Genomic DNA, 22,452 nt, shown 5'->3' on the forward strand with positions numbered 1-22,452 from the left:
TGAATCAAATCTGTCAGCCGTGGTTCCATTTACCTTACTTGAACCCCCAGAAGGAGCCATCTGGCTATACATACAAAACAACAACACCCCCTCTTCTCTCTCACATGGGTGCAGTGTGTGGCTACCCGGCATGTAGCTTGTGGTAGTTTTCTTCATTTCCTGTCACTTTTCCTCCCCCAGTACACACACTTTCTCTCTGTCGCTGTAATTATTATTGTCTAGTCCACTGGTGAGTCAATTGTTTGTTTCTTAAGAAGACAAAATGCTTTTTGCTTCTTTTAAAAAATCTTAGATACATTTTATTTTGCTTTTATGGTAACGTGGCAACAAGTTAAGCAATGCAGCCTACTTCATATTAAGCTTCCATGTCCTCAACAGGTGACACTCAGGTAGGGTTATTAGGTGAATGAACCCTTTCAAACTGCAGTGTAACTTTATGTTTTAACACCCATCTGTTTCTGTGTATATATAAATATATACCCTGTGGGTATAAGAAGGTGTGAAGGTGCATTGCACTAATTTTAAGCTGCCCTTTTAAATCATTATGCATCCATAGGTGTACCTGGTTGCCCTAAGACAACACAGAGACAGATTTTTATGAGGGCAGTTCATCATACCCTCCCTTCATTACGAGGAAATCGGTTCACAGTAATGTTAGCTCACACTGCCAAGTTTTTATGTCCAGCCTTTAAGATAACATACATGGAAAATGGGAGCCTTTTTTTCCCCCTCGTTCTCTATTTCTCTGTGAACGGAGGCCCTCCGACACCAGTGGTCTTTGATTTGGGCATCTGCCAAAGGGTTCTGATGGCTCTCAACAGCTGTATTTGTCTGTGTGTGTGTGTATGTGTGCATGCGTGTGTGTGAGAGAGAGAGAGTGTGTATGTATTTTTGCATGTGTCATTGAGTGGGTTAGTGTATGTATGTGTGTGCCTCTGTGTGTGCTCTAGCTGTGTCCCGGGATGCCCTTCCTCCATAGGCCTCTCTCTATACAGCATTCCACAAGGGGGCCGGGGGCTGTGCGGGTAGGGAGTGTCAAGGAGACAGCGAGAGAGATTCAATAAATAAAACTGATGTGGACACGCTGGCAGAGAAAAGGCTGAAGGAGAGGGGAAACGGTGAGATTGTTTCCTCATCGCTTGTCAGACCTTTAAATTAAAAGGTCCTCTGCAGGAAAGTAGACGTTCCCAGTAAATTCTTCTGTAGATTTGCAAGAGATTTGGGGGTGGCGTTAACTTCATCACTTGATCAGTGTGTAAAGCAGTCGTAGAAAGCCACCTGGAGGTGATTTCCCCTGTTATTTCTTACACAGCAAATATTTAAGTAGGGTTAATCCCAAATGTAATTTACAGTAGCACGCTGGTTATCAAACTCTGCAGCTGCTGGCTTTAAAGATCATCTTAACTGCAGATTTGTACCCTGGCTTTATTAAAGAAAAACTATACAAGGGCACTGTCGACTACATGAACAATCAGCAACCATCTCTAGTGCTGCTTCATTTACTGTGTGCGCGTGCGCGTGTTCACCCTCATGCTTGGCGCACTTTCCTCTTATGCGTGTAAACTTGTGTGGGGAGTGTGTTTATGTGTCTATGATTTTCCTTTCCTGAGACAAGCATGAGTCATTGCTGATGGTATGCGATACCAACAGTCATACATTGTATTCTCATAGGTTACTTCTGTGCTTTCTTGGTAACACACATGCTACTTGTTCGAGTTAAACCCTGATGGACGAAAAAAACCTGCTCCTACTGGTATGTTCAGGCATGTAGGCTGCTGTTCATGGAACTGAGGTTTAAACAGTTAAGGGTAACTGTGAAGACATGGCATTTCTAGTAAGCGTTCAGGAATTCTGGGAATATATAATACATATAAATTTTTCCTTTAGCTGAATTTATCTACATACACCAGCACATGGTGACATGAATTAAATGTGGAGGTAAGCTTGTTCGTGCTCAGACTTTAACATTCATGCGTGTATTTGGATCTTTCTGGGGAACATGCAAATGTTTTTGCCATGTAGTTTCTCCTTTTTGTGGTGTTTCTAAAGAATACTGGAGTAAAATGACTCCTTCCTCCCTAACCCAGTACTGCTAACACTGTAAAATTGACTTTGGTGTTTCTTGCCAACTAGATGTGCATGTAGAGGGTAAGTGAGGAAAATAATGTCCTTATGCTAATAGTAAGTGCTTTAAAATAAGCAGTGCCTCACACTGATTCAGTAAGGGAAAGCAGTGGTCTATTTAGGGGCCGGTTAATCCCCCCCTTCTTTGGTTTTTGTTCAGATTCTCTATCTGTTTGGTAAGTTTTATCCATACTTGCTCAGGAAAGGAATCGCCTGTAAAATTGTTGGTAGTTAGATGCATCTTATGTTAGACTCCACCCCTTCCTCATTGTCTGACTTAAGATTTCACCCTTGATGCTGCCGGACCTTAGCAGGCTCCTGCTTTCAAATGTAAAGCCTCAATTAACGTTGCACACTCCAAATGCAAATTATACCTCAGCTAGGATGACGGCATAAAATGTGCTGTACGGCTAAACAATTTAAATACAGTAGAGGAAACTTAGTATTCGCTGACTTCTGCACAGGCAACTGCCACATGGTAACTCGCTCATTCAGTGTGCCATCCCTCTGGTTTTTAGCTCTGCCCTGATACAGCTGTCAAAAGCCGCATGGGTGATTAAGTAAAAGCAAATAATAAAAGTAAGCCTGTAAAAACAGGAATTGGGGAAAGACGTGGAAATTCTAAAAATACAGGCAGGGCATGTATGGTTTTTAAAGCTACGTGTATACGCAGTGTGAACTTTGTTCAGACACGCCGGTGCGATCAGCCAAATGCACTGATTGTATTGCCACTCTGGATCAGATGACACCATAAGATGTGAAACTTCCATCAAAGACGTGTAACAGCCTAGCCCGTTTTGACATCACGACCGGCTGGAAAACAACACGGCTCATTCACAGGCACTCCTAATTTAAAGGAAAGAAGCACGAGGGACAGGATTTTTTTTCTCCTTCATAGCTTGTGGGTATGTAAACACATGTGTATGTGACAACTTATTTTTGCTAAAAAGAAAGCGGGTTATGTTCTCTTTTAGGGATTTAACAGAATGGCAGCAAGGCGATGGAGCCAGGGTTTATGTAACGTGCGCAACTAGCGCAGATAGTGAGAGTAAAACGTGCCGTCACAGTCAGCGCAGACTCGAATGGCACAAATAAACACTAGAAGTATACATTCCGAGTTCACAAAAAGCAGGTAAATGCTAAGCAAATTTGTTGGCCCCAGTGACCGGGCTTTGTCCGCATACTTCCTCATCGGGGAGAGAGTGAAGTTGGGAGTTTCATACATTATGGTGTGTTTGCTGTTAGCTACAAAAGGTGTTTGCTTACGTTGTTTTACTCGTTATGTTCGCTCCCAGTGCACGTGAAGACCTTTAGACTTCATGCTAAAGTGGGCACAAGAAGGTTCACATTTCTTGTCTTGCTTCACCGCTGCTGTTTTACAGCTCAACTATTAGAGTGCCACACGTTTGCAGCACAAAAGGTATTTGCCAAACCCACTAAACAGGGTTGGGCAGTTCCTCGAATCTCCTGCTCATTTCATATGTAATGAGGCCAAGTTTTTTTCTTGGAAAACACCAGTAGGTCTGGCAGCCTTCTTGCCTCTCTCGAGGAAAACAGATTGACGGATAATATATATCTTCTGGAGGTATGTGGGGCGTTTTTCTTTCTTTTGTTTTTCTTTTGTGCTCTATTACTGTACTAATTTTATTTTGTTATTTTCAAAGCACACACAGAAGTAATAATGCAGCTGAGAACATTTTTCCACACCTATTGTCATTTCCTGTGAAATTACACAACATGCATGTTCGCACACGGCGAAATAATGCGGGACCAAATGAGAGGGAGAGAGGATCAGCGAAAGCCATTAGGAATCTTGAAATGTTAGTGATTTGGGCTGCTCTGGCTCACTAACTGCTTTTCAGGAAGCCTTCCAAGAATTTAGACAATGAACAGTAAACATGGCATGTTCCTTAGAACAATTCCACATTAGATCTCAGAGATCACGTGTCTGGTTTTTTCTCAGAATCGACTGCCCCCACACCGCACTACACTTGCAGATAACTGTAGCAGCTAAATCTCCTGCTCCCTGTGTATGCACTGTACTTACACTTGACAAGGAGCTCTCACAAACTGACAAATGTGCACAATTTCTCCCTCTCTCCCTCTCTCTGTGTCTCAGAGATTTCTTGTAAGTGACATGTTTGGCCGTTGGCATAATGCCTAGCAAGATCACATGGCATGAATGTCGTGCTTGTGTTGTGTATATGTGTGTGTCTGTGTGTGTGTGAGAGAGAGACTGTGCATGTGTGTGTGCATTTGTTCTTGAGTAGAGAAAAAAAACGAAAGGGAGCATGTGCACATTTGATTGTTCCAAGTATTTTCAGCATGAATAGAAGCACGTAGCCATGGCAGAGAATTACGGAGTACCAAGAAGTATGACGAGGATGTGTTTCTGAAACGGTCATGGGATCACATGCTCAAACAGGATGGAGAATCTGATTTTTTTTTCCTTGATGGTACTTTATAGTGGATGCACTTTTTCACTTCACTTGTGGCGCTGGGCCGTTCAAAATTCATTAAAGCTGCGTAGCCTTGTAGGGAGGCTTGTGTGCCGAGACCACTTGTATGTTTTCGCTTACAGTATCTCGAACTTTTTTGAGCCACCCCACCACCACCACCACCGCGAAAAACTCCAACACTAAATTCTCTTTGAAAGTGCTTCATTATAACTGGAGACAGTAGCAAAAAAAAGGATTGAAAAGGATTAGAGCAATTTTGTCAGATTCTCAGACTCCCACTGAGGGTACATTAGACTTGCTGTGAAAGTTGAACCTGTAATTCAGAGGGTGACGTGCGCGCGCACAGTTGCATGCATAAACCCAGCAGAATCACATACTCGCACAGGAGTAGACCAGACTGAGAGAGGGAGAGCCAGCGAGAGAGCACCGTGGATGGCATTTATCCTCGCAGCCCCCCCACCCTGCACACACACACACACACACACACACACACACACAATTTTCCATGCTCTTTCACTGTGTGCTGCGCATAATTAAATTGCTGCAAACTTCAAGCCTCTCTCAAGACTGCCTGTAAACAAAGCTTGCTAATTAGAGCGCAAGGTAATAAGCGAGGGGGAAAGCACCCCCCTCCTCTGTAGTGATGACCTGTCCTGCATGTGCTCTTCATGTCTTAACAGTCGGGACCGAATCCTGGGAGGGGCCAGTGGAAAAAGACAGCAATCCGAGGCGGGTCGTTTTCACAACACAGCCCACCCTCACTCCCCCCCTTTTCCAAAGATAACATGTGCTAGCAATTACTGCTAAATCACAACTTGACTTACCTGATGATTTCACGACATTGGGCAAGATGTAGAAACCCACTTTGATTTCTTGACCTTTTTTTTTAGGGTTTCAGCTCAATTCAGTTCAATTGTATTTATGTAGCACCAAATCGAAAACGCAGTCACCTCAAAGTGCTTAATATTATAAAGTAAAGATGCTACAGTAGTACAGAGAAAACCCTAATAATCAAATTACCCCCTTTGAGCAAGCACTGGGAGACAGTAGGAAGGAAAAACTCCCTTTTAACAGGAAGAAACCTCCAGCAGAACCAGGCTTAAGGAGGGGCAGGCATCTGCTGGGACTGGTTGAGGGTGAGAGGAGGATTGTGTCAATTCTAGGAATTCCTCTTGGCTTGTGCTTGCAATGACTGTAACGATTAGCCAGTGTTGGGAAACGGAGTGTTAGAAATAGCCGGCTTCATTTTAAAAGTCCAAAAGAAAAGTCCATCCCTTTGAATCCGTAAAGGCCAATCATCATTATGTTTAGCTTGTTTTCTGTTCATACAAAATATGGGGCCATCATCCAGCACATTAGCTGAGATGTGTATAAGAGCTTGACTTTTTTCTTTTTTCAAAAGTTCATTGAGTCAAGGTGACTATTTCCTCATCTTTGGCCTTACCAAGCAAGACTCTGGCATGTATAGCCTCGACCTACCAGAGTGGTTTCACTGATTGTTATCTAAACCTCAGCAAAAAGCAAATGCTCTAAGCCCATTGGTTCTCACAGCGTGCTCTCTTAAAGCTGCTGCAGGTTGGCTGCAAGACATCATTTGCTGCAAATGGATAAAACGGTTTAAGATAAAAGTTACAATCAAATATAACAGATACAGTTGTTACTTTCAGAACTAATAAAACAAAGGCCTGGGGTTTTTAGTTACACATTATCCGTCATTGCTCTTGTGTGATCTACAAGTGTGTGTGTGTGTGTGTGTATTTTGTGAGCATTGACAGGGAAAGAGCTAAAAATGGGGGCTATAATAAGGGGAGAGGAAAGATGCTAACGAAGAATCGCTCTCGACAAGCAAGTCAGTTAAAGATCAAACTAAAACTGCTAAAACGCAACTAGTCTGGTGGGTTTATTGAGATTTCTAACTGGGCTGCAGGATTGTGAAGTTTGAGAAAGGCTGATCTAAGGAGGAGAAACACTCTCTACTCATTAACAAGCCTCATGTCCATTAACATTGTGAATAACCTGGCAGACAGAGAAAAGTATTTTGAAGAAAAAAATTCCAGATGTGATTTTTCTTTTTCTTAACGCTGTCTCGAGGAATTATATAACAGCATGGCAAAGGACCCATGCATCAAAATGCAGATCAAACTGATCGGTTCCTGGAAACCTTACATGATGTAAGCGCATTTCCTATATCTGCGTGGCCAACACCTATGCTTCTACACACATTATGTAAACTCCAGGGGATTTTCATGATGCGAGATGGTTATTTGAACGTTCTTTACTCATTTCTTGCCTGAGACAGAGATAAACAAGCGTAGGATCAGCCACAGCCCACTTCAGTGCTTTACCAGTGCGATGAGGTTACCCAAGGTTACATGCTATTTGAGCACATGTGTGCTAGGCTTGGTATGGTGCTCACTGGAAGGTTCTTAGGTCACAGGAAAGTGTGTGTGTGTGTGAGAGAGAGAGAGAGAGATGTTTGGTTGGGGAAAGGGTGGATGGGGAGGGGGTTGCGTATAAGATCTCAAAATAAACGTGTGCTGCTGCTGCTAGACTAAACCATCTTTTGTGATACACTTTTTTTTTTTTGGCATGACCTGTGGCCTGTGCTTGGCTTTCCTGATTCTGTTATCAAATGCATTTCAGTCCCCTGCTGCTTCATATATTTATTTTTGCCTCTTGTTTGTTTTTTGGTTGTTGTTTTTTTTTTTTAAAGTTATCATTTGGTCTGCTCTAATTGAAAAATGTACTTGGGGCACTCACTCGTTGGAGGGACTGCTTTCTCTGTATGCCTTTGTCTGCGTGGGTGTGTTTGCGTGTGCATGTGTGAGTTTGTATACTCCTGTGTGTAGACAGTGGGGCACTGATGCTGAAAGATGCGTCCTCATTTTTGCATTGCACTGGGCTGCTCTGGCAGCCATGTTGGGCTTCTCTGATGTCACACATGTGTCACTGTAGTCAGTCAGCTCAGACACAGCAGAGCAGTGTGATCAAGACGCTGTGTTTTGGGTTTTTTTGTTGTTGTTGTTTTTTTTTTTTCTCCAACCCTCTGTCTACCTTTGTGTCACTCTTTTCCTGTCGCTCTGTGACTCGCTGGTTTGCTGGGAACTTTTTTCTTTTTTTCTGCTATCGAAGATCCCTCGTAGATTACAATTTTTTTATGTAATTGTTTTAAAAAAGTGGTGGTTTTACTAGGTAGGAGGTTTTTTCGTTTTTTAAAAAACAACCGCTTTTACACTTAAAGGTGTGAAGAGCCTTCCAGAGACCTGATCGCGTGTGTTTTAAATTTCTCTCACTTTGCATGCCCCTGTTTGATTGACACCCTTGACGCAGCTGTTATCCACAGTTTTTTTTTCTTAATATGTGCAGAACCTTTTCACTGAAATTGTCTTATGCAATATGTCGCTTGTTTCCAGCAAGTTAAAAACCAGCCTGCTATAACCTCTGAAAAGAACATTTATTTAGACCCTTGCAGACAAGTTCATATGTGAAATCTGGAACTGGTCCTCAACCCTTAAATTAGAGTCTGGATAGCAAGTTGTAATGTCGATAGTAGACCCTAAATATGTCCACATTGCTTCTCATTTATCTTCAGATGATCTCGGTGTTCAGCAATGCTTGGATCAAAGATTCATTGATTCTGTTGCATCAGTTCAAACACTGTATTTGTATCTGTTACTACGCTGAAGGCCAAAAAAAAGGATCATAGTCAGTAGAACCAAAAGGAGTTCCTTGAACTAAAACAACAAATACAACTCCTTTTTAAAACCATTTGGCTTTGCTGACTAAGAATATTTGGAGACAAAGATGATAATAATATATGTGGGTTTTTTTTTTATTTATTTAGTCAGTTCTTTCAGTGAGATGTTGACTTTTATCAAGAATTACTGTTAGAAAACAAGATAAACGCCTACAGATTGAATATGAACAGACACCAAAAAATAACATCTGCAAGTGATGTACCCTCACCGGCCACTTTATTAGGTACACACTAACTCCTAATAATAGGTTGGACACCCCACCACCACCACCTCCCCACCTTTTTTGTCTACAGAACAACCTTAATTCTTTGTATCATAGTTTCAGCAAGGTGCTGGAAACATTCCTCTGAGATTTTGGTCTGTGTTGACATGAAAGCATCACACAGTTACTTCAGATTTATCAGCTTTACTTCCTGTGAATCGTTGTTGTTGTTTTTGTTCGTTTTTTTATGTCACATCCCAAAAGTGCTCTATTGGATTGAGATCTGGTGACTGTGGAGGTAATGTGGGGTAATTCTATTTAAACCTTATAAACTGTTGTGTCTTCTGTCCCGTCTCCCTATGGTTTTGCTTTTTGTTTTTTGTTTACCCTCACCTGCAACCGGTTGCAGCAGATAGCTGCCGCTCCCTCAGCCTTGTTCCGCTGGAAATTTCTTCCTTTTAGCAGGAAGAAACTTCCTTTGATCACCTTGTGTAGAACGATCGTCTATTTGTTGCAGTTTCTAACTGCAACAAGGTCTTGAGGTGACTTTTGTTGTGACTTTTTTGTCAAAATTTCTCTCTGAAATGAATTGTAAGAACAACCGTGTCACATAAATGACCTTTCTTTCCCACTCTGATGCTCAGTTTGATCTTCAGCAGGTTGTCTTAACCATGTCTAATGCACTGAGTTGCTGCCACGTGACTGGCCGAATAAATATTTGTGTTAATGAGCAGTTAAAATAGCGTACCTAATAAAGTGGCCAGTGTGTGTACATCAGAGTTGCACATGTATGCTAATTTTGTTTGCAGTATATGCGGTGAGTAAAAGAGTACCAATCAGTCATCTAAGAGATACTTTTTTAGCTACAGATACTTTTTTTTTATAAAGCATTATTGAGCAAAGAAAAAAGAAAAAAATTAGCATCATTACCTTTATTACAAAATGTGGAAACAAACCGGAAATAAAAATAATATCTCTCATCCCTTCATTCAGGATCTTTTTCAAAATGTTCAGGATCTCCAGTCATGATCTTTCATGTCCTGCTGTTTTCATTTCAGTATGGAAATCAAATCATGCCCTGGAACAAATGCATAGGCAAGATAGGCATACACTCACAACCACAACGACTTCCTGTGAAATCTAACCTAATAATAGAGCTTGTGTGACAGATGGTGACACTCAGCAGGACATCTTATGGCCAGTGTATCCCCAGACAATGGTCAAGCTAAAGAGAATATCCAAAGAGTATCTAAGGCAAGACAGCTGGCCAGGTGGGCAAAAGTGAATTATGCTGCTTCTTATATACAAGCTGGCATAATAGATTCCCTCTAAAAAGTCCTGAAGATGTCCTTAATATTAAGAACTGATAGGAGAAAACAAATATATTAACATTTGTGATTTTGAAATGAGATATGTTTGATATTGATGATTGAATACTAAATGTGTGTTGGCCTATAAAAATTGTTCCCATGTCACCTCTAAAGTAGAACTTTCGGGATTTCGGGATATATGAGGAAATACCGAAGCTATCCTCAGGCAGTATGTCAATAACCACAAGTCTTTTGGTCAGCTTGACAACAAAAGAAAAAACTCAATAACCTCACATGCTCCGGAGGGGGATGGTGCTGCCGTTTTTAACTAACTTAAGGGCAATTGCATAAATCCAGTGTACTCAATTATCTGGTGCCTTGTAGCCAGAAGTGCTAGCACAGCAACGGTGGCAAACCTGATTTGTAATTGCATTTGTAAGAATAAATTACGGTATCAAAGCGCTCTCGATGCAGGAATCAGCTGTAAAACCAATTAGCTCCTTCAGCCAGTACACTCCCTGCCATGGCACAGTTATAGTTTGTAAATGAGCACATTAGAGATGCCACAAACGCTTGTCCCGAGAGTGAACTGATGTCCTTGTCAAAGCAGAGTCACATGGCAGGGCAACAACATCCCTATTGCGAGGCCAAGGACAAATTGTGTTTCTTTTATTTGGTATTCACTTCTGTGAGCTTGAGCAGCAACACACGCATCTACCTTGATACGCTGAAGAAAAAATTTATTTTTCAATCTGCTGCTTCACTGATAAAGCCAGACTAAGCCATCCACAGATATTGCAAGTTTTAGGAATACTTAGCTAAAAGTAATTGTGTTTTTACTCACTCCTAGACCTTTGTGGACCTCGGGGTTGTAGCTGCCCGGCAACAGGTCCTCCCTTCATGTGAAAACTAACTTTAGAGTTATAACTTTATAAACTTAGACTTATTGCTTCCCCAAAAAGTCAGATTACCCTTCCTTCAATCAAAGAAAAAAACTCTGTTTTTCTGAGCAGTAATTGTCCGATTATCTCTAATGGCGTTTTTAAGCTGTAATTGGAGATGATTTGCATTCCACGGTTGACACCAAAGTCACTTTGTTCTCTGTCCATTGACATTTTTCCTGCAACGTCTTGGCAATCGATGAAATCACCAAACAAGACAGGAGAAGGAAAAAAAAAATCTGCCTGAGCCCATCAAAACAGACACTTTGTTGGCAGGAGATCAGTCTGTGCCAGTGTGAAATGACGTCCCTCGGGCTCATAGAAAACAGTCCCAACAGTCACACACTGCAGCTGCAAACCACTCCCAATGTAAAGGGTTTCTATCCCAAAGACAGAGATATCACATGATAGTCATAAGCGCAGTATACTCTATCCTAGCGTTTACGCATTCAAGTGTTGTGACTTAACAATCTCACACTGAATCATATCTTGCTTTGTCGCGCCCTCGCTGTCTCTCTCTCTTCCCTACTTTCTTTCTCTGCTGCTTACGTAGCTTCCTTTTAACTTGGAAATTGGGGGAATTTTTGTTCTTGTGTCATTATTTGGTCAAAATATCTCCGTCTTGCGTGAATATAGTTACCTTAGCACACTAACGTCACACTTATATGTTGCTCTAAACTGGAACGGCCCGCGGGCTCCTGTGGTTCTCTAATATGAGTTTATTCTGACTGAAAAAAAATCCGACCTGCCTGTTTTTCTTCCCTTTCTTTGTCATCTAAGGATTTACCTTGCTAGAAAATGACAGTCTGGGAAGCTTATACCGTGAAGCTAACATTTTAGAGTGAGTAATGTTGAGCGGAGGTCAGATCTCTTTGGATTGGAACAAAGTGACAGTTTATCCATATGGCCTGGCTTTGTCTGTTGCCCTGCTTGGAAAAATCGGGGACCAAAATGCATGAAATGAGATTACACAATATGCTAAGTGTGCTTTATGGCTATCACAGTTTAAATGGGAATATTAATATTACAGTTGATCAAGTCTGCTGGGTTTTTTTCCAACTTTTAACTTTTCGTATGCCTTTTCGGGTATTCTGCAGTTTTCTTGTCAACTCGAACACATTCTCTTTTCGAGCTTTACATTTCTGTCAGTTTAGCTCATTTCCCTATTCCTCTCTTTCCCTGTGACTGTGCTTTGTCAACTTCTCTCTTGTTCTTTTCTATTTGCATCTTTCACACACTCGCTCTATCTCTCCCTTTCTCTCTCTTTCCTCTCCCCTTTTATTCATTTATCCCCCCCATCCCCTGGCCTTTTATCATCTCTTAATCTAAAACGCTGTTACGTACCCGTCAGTCTGCCATATCTATCTTTCGAGCACTCCTTTATATATCTATAAGCAGTCAATGCAGTCATGTATATTCAAGGGTATGTGGGTTGATGTTTGGTATACACAGCCGGTCTAGTGTGCTAGTCACCAGAGTTTGGTGTGATGTAGTAGCCACTGCTACTGTTTGTTTGTTTACCTCCCACAGCCACTTGGAGTCCATTAGCAATGCCTTTGCCTCAGGAGGATTACACACACACACACACACACACACAGATACTGTATATGCTCTCTCTGTCTTTCTTTCCCTCAGTCTGTCTGGTTATCACAGCGACTACAGGCTACACTTACAGGTATCCCCCCCCCCCCCGTTACAGGAGTTATTTGTCAAAGCTTTTTCCTTAATACTGTGCTCAAACACTGGGAAGTGTAAGCATTAACTTCATTCATCGCTGGCATCATCCCCTGAAGCGGTGCACATGATTAAGATATGTACATTTCTGCGAAGGTGTGTCCGTGTTCGTGTTTACCTCCCTTGATGAGAGTCGATTATAATGGATGGAGTTGTACTTATCATAATTGACCCTTTAGCTGTTAGACTCTGGAAGAGAGTAAACAGTATCTACTAAATACAGTAGGAGCCGGGAATGCAGTTGGCAGGCTTGATCCGTAGATGCTTTCATTTTGTCTCTCTTACAGATTTTACCCGTACTTAATTTTTCAACAAATGCTAGCCACAACAATCCTTTGGGCAGTATGTTTTTTTCTAAAACCTCTAGTCTAAACAACTGACAGTTAGAGCCATATGTGAACAATTTTGAACACACCTCATTACCTAGAACTCCTGTTGTTCAGTACAGCTCCAGCTGCTTTGCATTGGCTCTGATCTTTTTGACAGCAGTTGTCAGCATATATTTGTGTTTCCAAAACCCCAGAAGATTCAGAATAGTCTCACCTTTTTGCTTTGAATTTGGTCTCTACCATCACATTAAATGTCTGCATTGTGGTGGAAAGATGGCAGAAAGATTTTAGCTAATTAAGGCCTCACTTGCGCAGGCTTAGAGACTGATTGGCAACTCTCTGGCAGCCTCCAGGTGCTGGGGAAAAATGTGTAAAATGTACCAACCAGTTGCTGAAAGTTGCTGGCTGTTGCTAGATGAAATCGAAAACAGGGTGCTGGACCAAAGACCTGGTTTTGACTGCTAAGATCACTAGCAGATTGCCGTTTGCATGGAAGACATCGACTTGTCTGCAGACACTTGCTAACTACTAGATGAGCAGCAGTGCAACTTTAAAGTGAGATGTGGATTTTTGAAAGGCACAACTTTTAATTTGAAGGAAAATGTTTCTTTGCCACTTGGAGAGTAGTTGCAGAGTGTTTACAGACACGTTGGCATCTTTCACTGGCAACCGCAGCAGTGTGCTAGCAAATAAAATAATTATAAGCAGCACCATGTACCACAACAACCAGCAACTGTTCCACCGCTGGTCAAGAAATACACATTGTTCCCAGTGACATATCTCTTGGCATCACTGGGGCTTTAGCAATAAGTTTCAGAGCAACTACCATCAAATTCCAGCAACCACTCACCAACTGGTTGGAGAGTACACATATCTCCCTCATGACCAGTTGGCAGATGGTTTCCAACTGGTCTCTAGGCCTTTAGCAAACCAAAAAAAAATGTTGTCAAAGCAATGCTGTGAGTAGGGAGAGGGGACCAAATGAATAGTCTGTCTGTCACTAAATCTAATAATGTTAACAGTTATTAGATTTATTTTTCTCTTTTTAGACACATTAGTGCATCTTTACTGTAAGTGACAAGATGTGTGTATACTTCAAATTCTTCCCGTCATGGTAGTGTTCAGCAAATCCAGTGTAAAAGGGACTTTACTTTGAATACAAAATCATCCAACCAAAAAACAAAACAATGATTATTAAAAAGTACTTTTTAATATTTAATTTGACCAAACAATTGTGATATGTTATGTTTATATTTGGTTACATCATCCCACCCTCATATGGCTTGTTCTGTGGGACTTTTTGCTTCACACTATCATTTCTGTGCAGACAACATTGCAGTTAAAAACTGGAATTCACTGCTATTTTCTCCTTCGTCAGACCACAAGTTACGTTATTAGTGCATATTGAGTGAGTACAAGTGGAAAGATACCAGACAATATTCAGCCCACAACAAATCATTTCATATTTGTCTCTTTGTTACGTAACTACATGAATCATGGGGAGATGTTTTTTTTCTTCTTTTTAAGAAAAGATGATTTTGATCCTGACTATGTGCAGACAACTTCACCCAGCGGGGTCTGTACACAGAGAATGATGTTGCATTATAAGCAGTGATAAGCAGCCTCTCTCTTCCTCTCTCTATTTCTCTCGACATCCCATAATGATACTCAGACAGACTCAGGCAGACACCCGCTCATTCCCGATTGGTAGAACTGTTGCCAGGGAGCGTTGCTGTCTCAACGTGGATAGAATCTGTTGTCTGGTACACTTTAAACATGAGAACAACTGCAGGATCTGAATATTTATAACGAGGGGACTGTTCATATTGAGATTGTATAGTGGCAACATAAGCAATGGAGGACGGATGTGCTCCTCCTCGGCTCGTGTCAAATTTTTGATTTGAGTTTCCTTTTTTTTTTTTTTTTTAAATGAATTTCTTTACTTCAAAAAACATGTTTAGCAATGGTATTACTTTTCTGTGCCTTGACGATGATGTCGGCTAACGTATTTAAGTGAGGATTTTTGTGACTTGCATCATGTGAACCAACTTCACTTTAAGCTTAAACTGTTCCACAAAGTAATAAACGGTTAGTGCATTCAGGGTTGTTTGTGACTTTGATGGTTTTAGGTTTGAATGTTACAGCATTGTCATTTGGTAGACAGCTCTAGTATAAGTAGTAGTTAAAATCGGCATGTGTGTGTGTTTGTTTGCCATCTGGCGAATCGTCTCATTTCTTCATATTATTCAAATATGCCTGGACCTGCTGCTACAGTTAATAACACTGTGCGTAGGTATGAATTCTTGATTAAAATGGATGTAACACATTCCAACAAAAAACAGACAAGCGCCATCAGAACAGCATTCGAATCTCATATCTAAACTCACAAACTGTGCCTCACACGCACACACACAGACACACACATGCGCCTGGTATGAAGTGCCAAAAGTCACAGTCGGATATATTATGATGATTATAAAAACACGCCTTGGTATGCAGGAAACTTTGACATGGAAATGCAAACACACGGTAGCAAATGAGGACATGTACGGAGAAACACACACACACACACACACACACACACAGTGACTCGTTTGGCAAACAAGTTGAGGGAGTCGGTGCCTTATATTTTTTCATCAGTGATGTGCAAAGTCTATATATAAAGCAGCCATAAGGAGGTTGGAATTTGCATGCATGTTTGTGTGCGAGTGTATGTGTGTGTGCATTTGCATTTCTGCATACTTTTGGGCTGTCATGATGCACATGTATGTGTGCCTTTTGTTTCATATTCATTCGTGCATACATTTTCACAGACATGCGGCTGTGTATATGTGCAGTGTGGCACTCCACCGTCCTGTCTGCCTGACTCAACATATTCTCCGCTCACTCTCTCGCCCCCCCTCCCCATACTCACCCACCCACTTACCCGCCCTCCCTCTTCCTCTTTTCCCTCACTCTCACCCCCTCCTCTCCATCCCGCTCTGCCTGGCTGGCACGTACATGCATGTCTGTAGACTCTGTACTGTGCTTGCTGCCGTGGCACGCGCCAACCTCACTGCAATGCAGCCCTGTGTGCATTAATTGGCAGAGAGACAGTGGGTACGTGGTATGCAGGGCGGGAAGGATAGAGAAGAGAAAGAAGGGGGGTGGGGATGTGGGGGGGGGGACGCAAGAGGCGATGTAAGGACACAGTAGTTACAATAACCGGTGGATGGATGGGCCGGTGGACAAGCAGTCTGGCAGGTTCACAGAGGGACAGACAGACAAACAAACAGAATGTCTATTGCTGAGTGTGCACAGGGAGATTACCTGTGTGTGTGTGTGTGTGTATGTGTGTGTAAGAAAGCAGGAGAGTGTTTGCAGATTTGTTTCTCCTGCGTTTCACTGTGCTTTTTTTGTGTGTGCTCACTCATGTGTGCCTATATGTGCCGTGCAGATATCGCACTGCTGGGCCAAAGCTCTGTAAACCAAAGTCTGACTCACTGCATTCAACGCTTTGTGATATCCTCCCTTTCATATTTCCGCTGCAACTGAAGAGTAAAAGTTTGCTCAGTTTAGCGCAACTTTCTCCACTTGAGGTTTCTTTGGCAAAGAATTGAGCACAATGTGCCTTGATAGTTTTTGTAGGGGGGGGGGGGAGAGACGTGCTCACTTTCAGAAAACCTCAGCATCAGCTTGATGTTTTTTTTGTTTTGTTTTTTTTAAGATAAGCGACATGCGCTGAAAGGATGTCTCGTCACCTATAACACAGCACTCCGAGAAAGCTGTCTCCTTAGTGTTATTTGTTGTTTGTATAATTTTTTACTCTGACATGTAAAAATTACACAGCATTCGTTCGTGTGCGTGTGTTTATATGCGCACACATACTGTAAAAAAAAAAAACATTTTCCTACTCATCCGTTATGCATTTATACCCTCCCACACACATCTTTCTGGAACTTATCCTCTCTGGTAGCTGTTGTCCTTCTTTTAGCGGTTGTCCTGTCGCAGGCAGCGACATCTGGCTCCTGTCCTCCTTCATCCAGATCAAGTAACATTTAGGGAAGCGTTCTATGGGCTGGCCAAAAAAAGTACCCAAGAGAAAGCAGAGAAATGTCACCTGAACAAGCCGAGCCACCGAAGCGGAGGCGTAAATTAATCATTTAATTCATCAATTCATGTAGAAATACAAAATAGTCTTGCGTGAAGACAGCCCTTCTCTCTGTTTATGTGTAGGTGTTTGGCAGAGATGTCCTTGCATGATTCAGAGAAAATACACAACACTTGCTCAAAAGTAAAGCCTCTCTTTTCTTTTCCTTTTTTTTAGCTATTGTCTTACAAAGATGATACGAATAATGGGAAATACCCTGACACTGGTGATTGTTTTTCGATCAATCTTTTCAGTTCTACATTTAGAAGGATTTAAGGATTCACTGCATTGTGCACGCTATAGTTCGAGTTTAATAAAGCTCTGCTTTACTGAGATGTGACGCATTCTTTCCAGACTTGCGTCAAACTGGGCGCTCACAAGTTTCGCTATTCGATGTCTCCTTAATTAATGGTGGATATGACCCCTGTATGTGCTTCTCGTTTCTCTTTTTTTTCGTCTTAGTCATTCTCCCCCTCATTCTGTTAGACTGTATATACATGTCTGTGTCCAAGTAGCAGAAGTTGCTTCAACCTAATTGTCTTTCTCTACTCGTACTGTCCTCAAATGACTTTCTCTCTGTCTCAACTCTCCCCTCCCGCCCTCCCTCCCTTGATTCTCTTTAGCTCTGCCCAGTCTCTGTCTCCGTCTGTAACTGTAGCCTGTGTTTTTCTCTCCCTCCCACTCCCTGCGACGTATAGATACTGCATTGATCAGACACACGCGCGCAGACACATGCACGGGCGTGCGCTCGCGCACACACTGAGCCTCCCACTCCTTTCATCATTGATTCGCTCTGCTCTGCTCTGTTCTGCTCTGCTCTGGCCTCTCTTTCTCTCCCCCCCATTGTCTTTCTCACTCTCTCCCCCCCCCCCCTCCCCCCCCTTCTCTCTCTCTCTCTCACTCACACACTCCCCCTATCTACAGCGGCACTTGTTGAATTCAACCCTTGGAGAACAGGGAGAGGGGGAGAGAAACACAGAGAGAGCGAGATAATGACAAGGAGGCAGAGGGAGGCTTTGAGACAGAGCTAGAGCAGACAGTTAGCAGGGAGAATAGGGCTTTGGAGGGTATAGAGATTGTAGATAGGCCGAGAGAAAACGGACAGAGAAAAGTCAGTCAGCAGAAAGAATCATCTTTGAGACACTAGGAATGACACTTTAAGTGAGAGAGAGAGAGTCGACCAGACGGAGTACATCTGAGTGCTCTCCCTCCGTCTCTTAACTGCTCCTCTTCTGTCCTGGTCCTGACTGCTGCTGGCGTGTTTTGTGTGTGTGTGCGTGTCTTTAACCAGAAGACTGGCTTACTCAGGTCAGAACTGTCTGGGATAACAGAGTGAGCACTCTTTTTGTGCATTTGTGCATGTGTGAGAGACTGTTAGCAGAGGAAAAGGCATGTTCTTGTTTCTCCAGGTGAGTGCTTGCGTGCCAGAGTACACAGTAATTTCCCTATGCAGCTTTTACTGCATGTGCGTGTGTGTCTTCATGCATGCAGGCTTTTATGTAAGTAAGCCACAGTGCATGCCTTTCTGTATGGAGTGCATGAAGTGGGAGAGTGTGTGTGTGTGTGAGAGAGAGAGAGGCGGTGACATCTTTTTCAGTTTGTATTCCTGGAAACTGTTCTGCAGCATTGCTCAATAATGAAACTAGTGCGTATATGTACGTATGTGTGGGTTGGTGGGAAGACAAAGGCAATTATAAAAGGTTCAGGGCTGGAATGAAGGTGCAAATATATCTGGAGAGTGTTACTGAAAAGGACTTTTTATTTGTTTTGTTTTTTAAAGTTGTCTTTCTTTGGATTGTTGTCTAGCTAGATCTGAGAAAGAGGACAACTGCCACGGTGTCAGCGAAATCCAGGAAAATCGATGACATGAAAAACAGGTTGCATTCAGTGTGGGGTTTATTTCTGAGAAAAGTTAAGGCGTACAGGCTGTCAAAGTCCATGCTGTGGGTAAATTGTTCTGGATGCATTAAGAGCAATACATGGAAGGAGTGCAAGGTTCTTGGAATTTAAGTAATGTAAAACAACATAGCCTAAAGGTATTTCACAACCTTCTATGCACAGTAGGCGCAGCATTGTGTTCGTGTTTTTTGTTTTTTCTCTCTCTGTGGAGTGACTCCTCCTTTCTCTCTCCTGCCTCGACTCTCTCACCCACTATCTCTGCATATCCATCTTTCTTTCGCACACCTCTCACTTCTCCCTCAACTGTATGCGTGTTCTCACTTCATCTCAACTCTATTTTCATTCTTACTCTTTGCTTTTTCTAAGAGAGAGAAACAACCTGAGAGGATCTATCTCTCTCTTCTCGCCCCTCTGCCTCCCTCTGGCATGTCTTTTCATCTTTCACGCGTTTGCTTTTTGCTCCTTCATTTGTCAGTGCGTTTCTCCTCTCCAACGCATTTACCATACCTTTTTTTTTGGATTCCTTCCGCTTTGTTATTACAGATGCCTCTCTCGGCGGCAGAGTCTGCAGTGAATATCTGAAGCCCCATCTTCCTTCCACTCTGTGGCCATCATGTCCCAGCTGCTCCATGTGGAGATCCCAAACTTTGGAGCTACGGTTCTGGGTTCCCTTAATGAGCAGCGCTTGCTGGGACACTACTGTGATGTATCCATACTGGTTAAAGGTCAGTTGGCAGAAAAATCTTAATGTTGCTCTGTTAATCACAGATTAACTTGTACAAAGTGCTAACTGTCTTCGTCAATGTTCTCAACTTCTTTTTCCCTCAACCAGGCCAGGCTTTCAAAGCCCACCGGGCTGTTTTGGCCGCCAGCAGCCTCTACTTTCGTGACCTCTTCAGCAGCTCCACCAAGACCCAGTTTGAGTTGCCTTCCTCAGTCACACCTGCTTGCTTTGAGCAGATCCTCACTTTCTGCTACACAGGGAAGCTAACAATGGCAGCTAGTGAACAGCTGGTGGTCATGTACACAGCTGGCTACCTCCAAATTCAGCATATAGTTGAAAAAGGCATGGACCTAATGTTTAAGGCAAACTCACCTCACTGTGACTCGCAGACAATGGGGTCCTTAGAAGAAACGGTATCTGAGCCACAGAGTCCTTGTAATAATAGCAACGGCCTGGCAGTGGCTGCCCTTCTAGGGACCCCGGGATGGTCTTCGACTCTGCTCATACCGCAGCGTAAGATTAAAATTGAAGGAGGTGAGCCCTTGCCCCTGACTGTACCTTCAACGCCAAGTAAGACTTCGCCTTCAGAGCTTGGAAGTAGACTGGGGAGGGCCGGGCCGCTGTTCTACACAACAGCTGGAGGGACCCCTATCCCTGGTATGCCTGCTTTCAGCCTCCAGGGGACTAGTGGCAGTGGAGCTGGAGGAGGAGGAGCAGCCGGCGGTGACAGGTCCAGCCCCGGAGCTTCCAGTCTGCCCACAACCGACAGTCCCACGTCCTACCAGAACGAGGATGAGGAGTTTGAGGAGGAGCCCTACGATGGGATCACCGAGGAGACCTACAGTCATCTTTATGGACGTTCAGCCAATCCCTACGGGAGTGAGTATTGTGTTAGATGTTTCTAAAGTCCTTAACAGTGCTTATTAGTATATGAAACAAGAGTGGCATGCCATAAGGAGCTGTGCTTACAACACACCCCTTGATTTTACAGCACTTCGATCCTTAAAGCACATACTATCAAAGTCCAGGACTCTGATAAAGTCTCAATGGCAACTTTAAATTTGTAGTCATGTCAAGTCTGATTTGGTGCATTACTTTTTCAGCTGCCCTCGGCTCATATGGAGGAAATTAATTTGATAACAGAGCGATCTCAAAGTAAAACCCGAGAGGACTTGGAGAAACTATAAATGTGGGGTTTATCCAGACCTCTTATCTGTTACGCATTGTGCAAAAAATTAAAAAAACAAAACAAAAAAACTAGAACCTGATGCACATTCATTTCATCCCAATTACCTTATTTAATCCTTTATGCATCGTGTGTCCTGAGCATTTTTGAAAAGCAGGTTGTTGTACTTCCAGTGTGTGTGTTTGTGTGTGTGCATGTGTGTGTGGGGGGGTTCTTTCAGCTTAAAGATAGCTTTATGGAGTTATGATTGAAGTGCTTCGTGACCAACAACATCTTCCTTATCGCAGCTACAACAGCCGGACCGTACCGCTTTTCATTATGGCTTTCTGCCACATTTTTTACACTGGTGTAGATTTTTTCAATACATGCAGGTGTAAATGGTTTGCATTCACATAAACACACCGACGGGGTACCTATGGATAGTGAAAAATCACACATGAGTACACATACACACAGATTCCGCTCTCCTTCATTCTTCACATCCTGCAGCTCAAAGGGAGGTTTGTCAAATTCTAGGGTTTCACATATTTATGAAATCCATTCTATCTGCAATCAGTCAGAGCACCCCAGGGTGACATTGTAGGATATTTGAGAACCATGCACATCTTTCCTGTGTGTGTGTGTGTGTGTGTGTGTGTGTGTGCACACGCGCAGATGTCTGCACATACAAATTGATTAATCTACACATTTTGCTATGTGCATGCGTGTGGCAGTTATTGGATTAATTTATTTTTGTTTCGTGTCTGTGTGCGTGCAGGACGAGTATGCATGTGTATACACTCACAAGCTGTCTTAGAGGTTTTGGGGTGAAAAAAAGAGTTTTTGAATAAGAACCCAACACTCAGCTCTGGATATGTCCCCCCCCTCAAAAACTAAAGATGCTGATGCTGCACAGTGACTTGTCTAGGATGCATCTGCAATGCTCTAAAACATTCATGAAACACAACAAACTTATATGAGATTACCCCAACCTGCTTTACTAATTAAATTTTATAGCTTCTATTTTGGTGTATATAAACAGGGGTAGGCGTGGAAAACAACTTTATTTAGGGTGTTTTTATTCCAGTAAAGTGACGGATACCAATGTGTTTTTATGATGTGAGATTTTAAATAAAGTTTGCATTTCGCTTCTTTGTCTCTTTCTTTTTTTAGTCCAAGACAAGCCGGAGATGGCGTCGATGCCCTTGTCCTTGGAGAACCGCAACTGCGTGCTGATCCGCAGGGACCTTGTGGCGCTGCCTGCAAGCCTCATAAGCCAGATAGGCTACCGCTGCCATCCTAAGCTCTATACTGAGGGGGACCCTGGAGAGAAGCTGGAGCTGGTGGCGGGTAAGCACGCACAAAGCAATCACGAGTCACTCACAGCACATTTAGATGCTAACATTTTACCCCTGCAGAATTTCCCAGGATTCGCTTACACACCAAGTGAGTTTGGAAGATATCGAAATTGGATTTAAAAATGAATTTAACTAAATGAATTTAAAGTCATAAATTCAGGAGGATAGAGAGCTCATTGTCAGAGTTTAAAGTTACCGAAATCTTTTTAATGAGGCTTGGGCAAAGAGCACCATCCATTAGAGAATTTACCCACAGCCCTGTGACCTTCATTCATAGTGAATGTAAGGGTCAACTGCATGTAGTCAGCCCTCTTCGTCCA

General features: G+C 42.6%; 1 protein-coding gene across 8 annotated transcripts in view; it reads left to right on the forward strand.

Moving 5' to 3' along the window:
- nacc2 (NACC family member 2) overlaps positions 1-22,452 on the forward strand; it is a 30,815-nt gene that overhangs the window by 1,414 nt on the left and 6,949 nt on the right. The window contains exons 1-4 of one of the 8 annotated variants that reach the window (XM_087843758.1): positions 1,917-1,938; positions 19,429-19,610; positions 19,718-20,488; positions 21,948-22,124. In XM_087843758.1, coding sequence (XP_087699884.1) covers positions 19,499-19,610; positions 19,718-20,488; positions 21,948-22,124 — 1,060 coding nt within the window. In that variant the 5' untranslated portion in view covers positions 1,917-1,938; positions 19,429-19,498. The other 7 variants (XM_087843757.1, XM_035906917.2, XM_006788996.3 and 4 more) reach the window with 7 other exon arrangements.

Source organism: Neolamprologus brichardi, chromosome 7 (assembly GCF_056152115.1).
Source record: "Neolamprologus brichardi isolate AB-2024 chromosome 7, ASM5615211v1, whole genome shotgun sequence".
Classification (NCBI taxonomy): Eukaryota; Metazoa; Chordata; class Actinopteri; order Cichliformes; family Cichlidae; genus Neolamprologus; species Neolamprologus brichardi.